At 32.6% G+C, this 11,593-nt stretch overlaps 1 protein-coding gene across 1 annotated transcript; it reads left to right on the top strand.

Annotated features, from left to right (window-relative positions):
- Nucleotides 1–8,021: 8,021 nt before the first annotated feature.
- LOC105117652 (uncharacterized) lies at nt 8,022–11,101 on the top strand. The gene is made up of 8 exons (XM_011015384.1): nt 8,022–8,338; nt 8,444–8,545; nt 8,639–8,832; nt 8,864–9,118; nt 9,211–9,320; nt 9,442–9,584; nt 9,666–10,157; nt 10,254–11,101. The coding sequence occupies exons 1-8, from the start codon at nt 8,108–8,110 to the stop codon at nt 10,896–10,898; spliced, it is 2,172 nt and encodes a 723-aa protein (XP_011013686.1). The 5' UTR covers nt 8,022–8,107; the 3' UTR covers nt 10,899–11,101.
- Nucleotides 11,102–11,593: the final 492 nt, after the last annotated feature.

The raw sequence follows: 11,593 nt of genomic DNA, 5'->3' as shown, positions 1-11,593 counted from the left end.
CATTTTGAATTCTAGTGCCTCGATTTTTTTAGCTAAAGATGCAAACTTGGCTTGAAGGTCATGATTTTCCTTAAGGTTGTACATAGCTCCACTAAATGTATGAGGTTGAGTTTTACTCGGTGCCTTATAAATACCTGTGGTGTCCTAATTTTGAGTAGTTTCAGCTAACAAATCTAAGTACTCCATTGCTTCATCAGGGTTTTTATCTTCAAAAGTTCCATTGCATATCAATTCAATCATTTGCCTATCTCTAGGTGTTAACCCTTCATAAAAATATGAAAACCAATCTCCATGTTTAAAAACCATGATGAGGGCAAGTATTAAGTAAGTCTCAATACCTATCCCAACATTGATAAAATGTTTCTCCTGGTTTTTGAGTGAAAGTGCTGATTTGTCTTTTGAAAGAGTTTGTTCAGTGAGATGGGAAAAACTTCTTTAAAAACTGCTATTGCATTTCATCTCAAGCACGAATGGATTCTAGTCTTAAATTTTACAGCCATGTTTTAGCTTTATCTTTTAATGAAAAAGGGAAAACCTTTAATCTGATGGTGTTCATGCTACAATTTGAGTCATTATAGGTGTTATAAACCTTTTCAAATTCCTTTAAATGTAAGTATGGATTTTCTAAATCTAAGCCATGAAAAGAAGGTAAAAGTTGAATAATGTCTGACTTAAAATTAAAATGACATGTATCAGGAGGAAAAACTATGCATGATGGTGTACTTGCTCTTGTGGGATTCATGTGGTCTCTAAGTGTTCTAACACAGTTATTCTTATTATTCTCATTATTAAGTGATTGATTATCCTCTATGCATGAATATTATTCTCATTATATTCTCATTAATGTACGTGACCACACTCTCATGCACGTGTAGGAATAGAATAAAAGGAAAAAAACCAAAAAAAAAAGAAATAAAACAAAAGAAACAAAGTTATATACAAGAAAAGTGAAAAGAGGAAATAAAATAAATACTATAATTTGTACAAGAACTTACCTCCCCAATAACAGCGCCAAAAACTTGACACGATTAAAAGATTGATGTCTTCTCCTAAGTGTAGGAGTGTCGAAATAATAAATAACCCAGCAAGATTGGGCTCAAACCATAGAGAAGTTAATTGTATAAATTTAGATAACAATAATACAACAATAATAACAATAACAACAACAACAACAACAACAACAATAACAATAATAACAATAACAATAATAATAATAATAATAATAATAATAATAGTAGTAGTAGTAGTAGTAGTAGTAGTAATACCAATAATAATAATAATAAAGAAAAAGAAGGAGAAGAAAAAGAAGAAGAAGAGAACTTTGAGATGAAATATTAATGTAAGAATTAAAATATGATAATAATAAATGTCAAGGTTAGAGGTTCCACTAATGATATGTCAAATAAGTATAGTATAAACTCTTATTATTCAATTGGAAACCACACACAAAGGAGGTTCCAATCAGATTATAAATTGTTAATATAATCACATTAGTTATCTTATTTAATTAATGTTAATACTTGTAAATCTCATCAGTCATTCATGATTATAACTTATATTAACAACAAATCAAGTTCCTTTCATAGCTCAGGTGTCGATTATACCATACAGTATGGGCTATGAGAGTGCCAAGTATTTGTTGTATCAAGTGTTATACAACATAAATCTAGATTAGTCATTTAATAAGCAAAGTATTAAAGAGTGAACAAGATAAAAAATACAAAACATGTTAGTATCAAACATTAAAGTCCACATTAAGTTTATACTATACTTATTCTTACACCATTAGTGTAATCATTTCACATTGACATAATAAACTTAGCTAAACATAATGAAAGAAAGAAAAATAAATAAATAAAATAAAAACATAAATAAGATAAAAGTTAACTAAGTAAAGGAAAGGAAATGAAAGGTATAAACTTGATATTAATGAAAGTAAAACATAAACATTACAAAAAATACAAAGAGAGAAAGCAAGAGCATGGTCTTGATTTGAAAACTAAGATGACTAAATGCATGGCAAATTCCTCCTTTTATAGGCCAAAATTAGAAACTATTGATTTGATGACTAATTGATGAGTGGGTGACCAACTCTTGACTTGGTGACAATCCTTATCTTCTTTTGTCTGTCCAAAACGTTATTGATAACGTCAAAATTGGAACCACTTGAAAACATGAAAGTTATAGGAAATTATCTCAGCTTTTTAAGAAAAAATATGGAGGTCATTTAGACTTTTAAAACTCTAGATATAGGCTAAACACTGAACAATGTGCAGGATGTAGGACAGATTTAGACTTCTTTGTTATTGCTATAATTTGGACTTGAAAATGACCTTTTTAAATCTTGGGCTCCATATGAAAGTTGTAGGCCTATGTCTCACCTTTCCATCCATATAAAGAAGACCTAAATTCGAGATCTACAGTCCAAATATGACCCAATTATCGAACAATATTCTGGTTTGGACTGCACCAACATCTCATTTCTAAGTTTGGCCATCTCTTTATCCTTTTAATTTCAGTTCTTAAATTCATCAATCAATCCTTTCATTTATGTGATAAGCCTGCATTTAAAATGCATATTTGCCATAAATTAAAAGTATCTTATATTATTAGATATATTATTATAAAACATGCTTTAATTAAGGAGTTATTGATACTTCAAGTGCAAAATGATGATATAACACCTTGATAAAAATGCACTTTTAAGTACTAATCAAAAACTCAATTAATAACTTTCCAACTTTGCCTTCTTTTAAAGAATGTCTCCATGAAAAAATCTATGATTTAAAAAGTTTCCAAAGGCCCAATCATAACCCATACTCGCAAACATATAACCTTAGTTGGAGAAATCACTCAAATTTTAGTTGGAAGAGTGATGCACAAACTTCACAACCACCATTTCAAGCACACCATAATTTCTAAAATTCTCATGAATATGCACCTCCTTATGCTCCACCTTCTAAAATTTTTTTTTAGGAAACTTTGGATGTATTTATTAAAAAGCAAGAAACAATCAACACTCAACTTGCTCAAAGCATGACAAATTTTAAATATACTCTTGCAAAATTAACATTTGGTCTTAGTTTTTAAGAGAAAAGTAAGTTTCCATCTTAACCATAACAAAATCCTAAAAGGTAATACAATGCAAATGCAAGTAGTTTCGGAAGCCAACACATGAATTAAGTCAAATCAGTCACTACTCTTTGCAGTGGAAAGGTTATTGAAAAATCCATTCTTGAACCTTGTGAAAAAGATGATGAGTTAATCTCTACGAGTAAGGAAAGGGTTGAATCTGAAAATTGCAAAGAAAAGATTGATTCTCCGCCAGCACTTTTATTTTCTCATGCCATGACCAAACAAAAGAAAGTTAATCATGATTGTGAAATCTTTGAAACTTTCAAATAGGAAGAAATCAAGGATGAAAAAGGCACCGAAAATGTTATCGCGGATCATTTGTTAAAATTGACAATAGATTCAACATCCGACATCACACCAATTGATGATTACTTTTTTGTTGAAGTTTTACTTTCTCTTAGTTCAATGCCTTGGTTTGCTAAAGATATCAATTTTCTTACTTTTGGATTTTTGCCAGCTCATTCAGATAACCAAAACAAAAGAAAGTTTTTGAGTATCATGCAAAACTTTTATTGGGATGACCTTTACGTATTTAAATATTGTCCTGATTAAATATTTAAAAGTTACATTCTTAACAATGAGCTAAGCAGTGTCATTAAATTTTATCACCTAAAGCATGTGGGAGTCATTTCTCATTAAAGAAAACAACTGCAAAAATCTTACAAAATGGAATTTACTGGTCCATCATGTTCAAGGATTCACATGCATTCTACAAAACCTGTGAAAATTGTCAAAAAGTGGGATTTATTTCAAAATACAAAGTCTTTAGATAATCTTTTATTGACCCTTAAGTCTCATCATAGTAGATATATGCATCGTGCAATTTATGGCTTATAAACTTATTTTTATAAAAAAACATGCTTGGTATAGTCTTAGGAATATAACTAAAAAAAAACCCTGTTTGCTAGGTTTTAAGAAAACTGGATGGGAAGCTTATCCCCGACCCATAAAGGCTGTTTAAACTATTTTTGAACGTAAAACCAAGGAAAGATATAAGCCACAACCATAGCTACATATACATTCATATACTTTTTCAAAAATAAATAAATAAATAAGTAGAGAAAGAGGGTGTGAGACTCTAACTGGCCCACATATAGAAGTTATGATTGCCTTTTTAATTTCTCATCTATAAAATCTTCTTTTCCTTTCTTTTATTTTTACTCAACCAATACATTTAACAAATATAAAAGTGTATAGAAATGACAAGTTCCTCAGGTCCTCACATAAGAAATGTTAATATTTTTGGTGGATCTAGTCATAGGAAAGAAAATGAGTTTTTAGAATCAGCAAATTATCTTGTACATGTGCTAGTTAAGAGAAAGATTCATTTAGTATATGGGGGAGGCTATTAAATAGGTAAGAATCGATATATCTTTGCTGGATGCTATTAAACAGGTTCCTTCTTATGCTACATTTTTGAAAGATTTGTGCACTGTCAATAGAAAACTGAATGTGAAAAAGAAAGCTTTTTTAGCTAAACATATAAGTGCTATTCTTCAGAACAATAATGCTTTGAAATATGAAGACCCTGGTTGTCCTATAATTTTTTATTTTATTATAGAGCATAAAATTAAAAAAGCCTTAGTTGATCTTTGAGCTAGTGTGAATTTACTTCCATATTCAGTTTTTCAAAACCTTAATCTAGGTGAGCTAAAATCAACTTCTGTAACTCTCTTACTTGTTGATAGATGTGTAAAAGTGCGTAGAGGAATAGTTGAAGATGTGTTAGTACAAGTCGATAAATTCATTTATCATGTGAATTTTATTGTCTTGGATACACAACCTGTTAAAGCATGTAATTCATTTCGTGTTATTTTAGGATGTCCGTTTCTCGCAACTTCTAATACATTGATTAATTGTAGGAATGAATTGATGAAGCTATCATTTAGAAACACGACATTGGAGATGAATATTTTCAACATTTGCAAGCAACCTAGAGATGATAATGATTTATAAGAAGTAGATAATATTGAAAAATTAGTTTATGATCAATTTGAATCTACCTTGAGTAAAATTGAGTTTGATGAATCTAAAAAATTGCAAATGATTTATTCTCAGGAAAAAACTAAGGACAATAAAGGCACTGAAAATGTTGATATGAATCATATGTCAAAATTAACAATAGATTCGACATTTGACATCCCACCAATTGATAATTAATTTCCTAATGAATCCTTACTTTCTTTTAGATCAATGTCTTGGTTTGCTAATTTTGTCAATTTTCTTTTTTTAGAAGATTTGTCAGCTCATTGAAGCAACCAAAAAAAAAGTATCATTGTTTGATCCTCATATTGATCTTCTATCTCAAAGTTAGTGGATCCTCTAATCTTGATATTTGTTTTTATCATTATTTGATCTTCATGATGATATTCTATCTTAAAGTTCTCATCAACTTCTTCTTCTTCTTCTTTATTACTATTACTATTACTATTACTATTACTACTACCACTATTATTATTATTATTGTTGTTTGTTGTTGTTGTTGTTTATAATTTATACAATTAACCTTCCTATGGTTTGACTCTAGTCTTGCCCGATTATTTATTACTTCAATACTCTTGCACTTGGAAGAAGATATTAATCTTTTGATAGTATCAATCATCCCTCTCGGATGTCATTGGCCAAGCGGTCGACCAATTTAATTTAAAATCTAGTTTTAATAGTTTTAAGCCTAATAAATCTTGAATCGACTAAATATATATCAATTCTATAATACATGTAATGTAATGTGTGTGAAATCATTTTAATTTATGCTATCACGTAAAACATAAAAATTTACATAATTTATACTAAAATGAATTATTAAAAACTAAGCTTTCACTTGCTTTCTATTATGAATTTATTGATTGATTTTTTTATTTAATTCTCTATGTTTGTTGATAATCTTTATATAAACCTGTTTATACTTATTCTTAATCACACATATTGTTATCTTATTTTTATTTAATTGTTATTATTAAAATTTATACATATTAATATGTTACCGAAGGACAATATCTTTCACTTTCTTTTTCTTTTTTCTCTTTTATTCTTCTATCTGGCGGATCCCGATTGCCAGTGAAGTGACGAGAGAATTAAAAGAGAGACGTCAAACAATTGGATATTTGTGTGCATTGTTTTTGGCACTTCGATTTCTTTTGATGACAAGAAAGAAAGGGGAAAGATGTTAAAAATACAGTAAGTTTTGTTTTGTTGATGATGAATTTAAAATGGTTTTGCACAATTTTTGGATTTTGTTGATCGATGATGCATTAAATCGTTTGCGATATTAGTATGGTTTCCACACTTTTTGGACTCTGGATTTTCTTGGATGCTGTGCTAAATTCATGGCGTGATTTAGTGTATATATTCTGACAAGTATTTGAGATGTTTGAATTCTTTGTTTGTAAGGTTGGATTCTGCGAGGTTGTATGAGCAGTAAAAACCCTCGTAAGGTTGATGAAACTTCATAAACCTATTAGACTCTTCTGACTAAAATCATTATACTCCTAATTAAGTAGATACTCAATCATATTGCAAGATTTAATCCCAAACAACGAGACAAATTCTTGTAATTGATCCCTTGAATATTTGTTTTAGAAAAGAATAGTTATCCATTCAATTTCCAAAAAAAAAAAAAAAAGTTTCTCTCGAATCCTTCTTTAATAATTGCGTGAGGAAATTAGAATCAGTTGTTTTCATGCCCTTGTGGAGCCCAAATACGTTGCCTTTTATACAGCAATTGTACCAAGTATATTTTGTTTCGTCCTTGCTAGATTTGCATTTTTGTCAAATCAATCGTCTAGTTTTACTCCATAAAAGCAAGGAATCATTTCATACTTTGTTTCGTTCACTCTGTCTCTTGGAAAAGAAGAAAATTCTATGAGCCCACCAGCTTCTACTAGAATCTGTTGACGATGATGAGTACTCTTTGTTCGACTAGGATTTCTTCCATCCAATTAAACACAACAAATTATTAGTTATTATATATATTCCTAGTCGTGGGATCTTGCATGGACTCAACAACTGGATAATTACGTTTATCTTAGGTAGTGTTGGCAGCATCTAATATTAGAATAAGCTTAACCAGCGTCTGATTATTTATCGATGATCCCATCTTGATTTAGTATATTCAAAAAAATAAATCATTTTAAATATTAATTCCATAGAAAAACTATCAATTCAAAAGAAAATCTCCTTAATCACTCCCTAGCTTTTAATTTGGGGTTGGTGCAAGTATGTTATATGCAATATTTCTCAACAAAAAATATATTTTTTTATTAAATAAAACACATAATATAATATTCACTAAAATATTTATAAATTATTTAGTATAAATCAATCCACTGGATATTAATCTAATAGATTATTATATCAACCTTTTATTTTAAATTTTTTATTAACTAAAATTGAAATCATAATCTTAAAATAAATTTTAAATAGAATGATATTTTAGTATTAAGGGTTATTTAAGAGTGTAAGATGTTGTTTTTCAAAGTGTTTTTCATTTAAAAATACATTAAAATAATATTTTTAATATTTTAAAATTTATTTTTGATATTAGCATATCAAAACAATCCAAAAAATATTAAAAAATATTTAAATTAAAAAATTAAGATTTTAATTAGTTATTATAAATATGGACTTTGGGATTGAGTTCCCAACTTGCTAGACAATACAAAAAGAAGAAAAGGTTCCAAACATATCATTGTAATGGAGTGTTGAATCAGATTTGTAGGGTAAAATCCATATTATATAAAGTAATGAGGAAGAGGGGTAGACGTAGGGACCACAAAAGTATAGCCTTCCCTTTAACGTCCCTAATATTTTGATTAACATGGAAGTAAGGAAGTTGATTCAATTGAGCTTTATTCCATTTCTAATAGTATAAATAGGCATGCCAGATATGGAACAAAGACACACAAGCCAATCTTCTCTACTTCTTCCCCATAACCCAAAGAATCCATTAATTGCTTTCAATTAGCTGATCCCCATGGCATCAGGCCTTCCCCTCAGGCACCCTGCCCAAGGTTTTAATGCTAGCCAGCAACTGATCAAGAGTGACCGCGGAACCATGCTAACAATGTCTGATGACAATGTGATGATGAAACAAATTGTAGGAACTCATGCTCCTGATGGCCGAGAGGTTGATGTCAAACCTCTTCTCCATCTAGTTGAAGACATCCTCAAACGTGCCACCCAGCAAATCGATACCTCTCTGACGGTATAGTACTAAACTAAACTCATCCTTGGAAATTAACTTGAATATCAACTTAACTCTATTATTTTTTGTTCATTTATGTTACTCTGATCACGTCTGACAACGCAGACTTCCCAAGCCCATGCTGAATTGGAGGACAAGACTCACCAAGTCAATTTTGTTTCCATGCTTGATGCACTGTCTTATACAATAGACAGAATTTCCTGCGAGGTTAGACAATATATTTCAATTTTAATGCTATGGTATATAGGCAATAATCTAAAGAATCAATTGAAATTTTTCGGCCTTAATTGTTTTCTGCAGATTGCCTACAAGGCACTGGGTGGGACAGATGCCCACGCAACAACTGTCTCACTTTTCAACATGCTATCAAGCTATTCCTGGGATGCCAAGCTTGTGCTCACCTTGTCAGCTTTTGCTTTGAATTATGGAGAGTTCTGGCTGCTTGCCCAGATTTCCTCATCAAACCAACTTGCCAAATCCATGGCAATCCTCAGGCAACTGCCTAGCATCATTGGCAATCCTCAGGCAACTGCCTAGAATCATGGAACACTCAGGGCCCTTGAAGCCTCGCTTCGATGCCATTAACAATCTGATCAAGGTCATGATGGACGTGGCTAGGTGCGTCGTTGAGTTCAAGGATCTACCGCCAGCTTACATTTCTAATGAAGTACCAGCATTGTCCACAGCCATGGCCCATATCCCTACTGCTGTCTACTGGACCGTGAGGAGTGTTGTGGCTTGTGCGGCTCAGATTACTAGCCTCACTACCATGGGACACGAGTATGCTTTTCTAGTCCACCATCTTTAATTTATTGAGCCATATGTTACATCATGCATGTATTCCTTGTAACATTCTCCTTCACTTATTTCAGGTTTTCTATATCAACAACTGTGGCATGGGAGCTATCCACCTTGGCTCACAAACTCAGCAACATACTTGACCATCTCAGGAAGCAATTGGATACTTGCTACCAATACATAGGTCTGAACCTCAGCAACGTTTTTATTATGCTATCATGTGTTGGATAGGTAGTAAGAAAACAGGAAATTATTGTGGGAAGATAGATCGAGAAAGCTTATAAAACCAATGGTGTTTGATGCAGATGAAAAGAGGAATGTCGAATCCTTTCAAATGCTAAAGAATCTCTTTGAAATGATCCACATTGACAACATGAAGGTCCTAAAGGCCCTGATTTATGCCAAGGATGATATCCAGCCACTTATAGATGGCTCTTCCAAGAAAAGAGTTCGCTCTTCTACCATTTCTTCTATTTATGTTATCAATGTATTCTAAAACATTTCTCATACTTCCTTTTGAATTTAACAGGTCCATCTTGATGTGCTAAGAAGGAAAAATGTGCTATTGCTCATTTCTGGCCTCGACATGTCAACCGATGAGCTTTCAATTCTTGAACAGATATACAATGAATCCAGGCATCACGGACCTAGGCTGGATAGTCAGTATGAGGTGGTCTGGGTACCCATTGTGGACCGTTCAGTCCAGTGGAGTGATCCAATGAAGGAGAAATTTGAAAGCATGCAGTATTCAATGCCGTGGTTCACAGTGTACCACCCTTCACTGATTGAGAAGGCAGTCATTAGGTTCATCAAGGAGGTGTGGCACTTCCGGAACAAGCCTATTCTTGTGGTGCTTGACCCTCAAGGCAAGGTGGTTTGCCCAAATGCACTCCACATGATGTGGATTTGGGGAAGCAATGCCTTCCCTTTCACTAGTTTGAGAGAGGAATCACTCTGGAAGGATGAGACATGGAGGCTTGAGCTTCTAGTGGATGGCATTGACCCAGTGATTCTTAATTGGGTAAATTCATTATAGAATCAATCCAAATATACATACATTATACGTGTGTGTGCGTAATCGTGTTGACATCTGCTTCAATATTTTTTTGATCATCAGATCAAGGAAGGAAAGTACATTTTCCTGTATGGAGGAGACGACGATGAATGGGTGAGGAAGTTCACAAACACAGCACGTACTGTGGCGCTGGCAGCCCGCATTCCCCTGGAGATGGTTTATGTTGGGAAGAGCAGCAAAAGGGAGAAAATCCGGCGAGTCATAGCCACAATCACCGCGGAGAAGCTCAGTTCCGTCTGGCCAGACCTTACCATGATATGGTTCTTTTGGACCAGGCTAGAGAGCATGCTGTACTCCTGGATTCAGTTAGGCAAGCTTGATGACCATGATCCTATGATGCAAGAAATCAAGAAGTTGCTTAGCTACGACAGAGAAGGTGGATGGGCTGTGCTTAGTAATGGGTCTAATGTTGTGGCCAATGGTCACAAGACCACAGCTTTGCAAACATTGCTTGAGTATGACTTGTGGAAGGAACAAGTGCCTGTCAAGGGCTTTGATTTGGCCTTCCGTGATCACCAGGGCATGATCCATGGCATTGCTCGTCCTTGCTGCCGCTTCGATTTCCCAATGACTACGGGTAGGATCCCCGAGACCATGAAATGCCCAGAGTGCAACCGCACCATGGAGAAATTCTCCACTTTCCTTTGCTGCCATGATGAGGTCATTCCAGACGAGCTCTTGAAGTAAATGATCAGCTGCTACGCTTCCTTGTAGCTCATACTGCCACTAAATAATGCTGTTGAGTGTGCTCTTTTTTTCCTTTTGAATTTTCATGCCCACCTATGGCGCACAGTAATCGGACCTGGCATTTGATATTCCATACTATAAAATAAATTTGCGTGTGATCGATGTAATCCCCGAACTTAATTAATTTGTTTTATTAATTAATATATAAAGTCCAAATTAGTTGTATAGCTTCCTTGCCTTCAACTAAAAGAAACAGAGTGTGAACCTCAAAACATTATAAAAAGATTAAAAGCAAAATTATTAATTTCCTTAAAAGCGCTAATTACACCCAAAAAAAAACCTGTTAAAGGAAAAAATATATTTTCTCAAAAAATAAACAAATATATATAGTTCGTATATAACGGTGAAAGCTAGGAAAATAATCTACCTAATGTGTTTTTTTTAATTATTATTATTATTTGGGTCACCGTTCTTTCCGAATAAAAACTCAAAATCACTTGAAACATTATGCATTTTCAAAAAAGAAATGCCTTAAATCTCATTTGGAGATAATCTTTTTATTCAATTTAGAATGTGCCGATCAAATTTTGAAAATTAAAAAACTCTATCTTTTCAAAATAAAAAAAAAAAACAATTAAGAAAAGAAAAACAATCTAAAACAATTCATCTATATTTCATATAAGAAATTAAGTTGA

The sequence above is a fragment of the Populus euphratica genome, unplaced genomic scaffold, assembly GCF_000495115.2.
Source record: "Populus euphratica unplaced genomic scaffold, PopEup_1.0 scaffold1459.1, whole genome shotgun sequence".
Lineage (NCBI taxonomy): Eukaryota > Viridiplantae > Streptophyta > Magnoliopsida > Malpighiales > Salicaceae > Populus > Populus euphratica.
The sequence above is the reverse complement of the archived record's forward strand: the minus strand, read 5'-3'. Positions and strand labels throughout refer to the sequence as shown.

What these genes read in the sequence shown, in the direction of transcription:
- LOC105117652 (XM_011015384.1), top strand. Translation starts at nt 8,108, where the DNA reads ATGGCATCAGGCCTTCCCCTCAGGCACCCTGCCCAAGGTTTTAATGCT. An exon ending in AAATCCATGGCAATCCTCAG is followed by an intron (nt 8,833 to 8,863) that starts GCAACTGCCTAG and finishes GGCAATCCTCAG; the next exon opens with GCAACTGCCTAGAATCATGG. An exon ending in CTCACTACCATGGGACACGA is followed by an intron (nt 9,119 to 9,210) that starts GTATGCTTTTCT and finishes CACTTATTTCAG; the next exon opens with GTTTTCTATATCAACAACTG.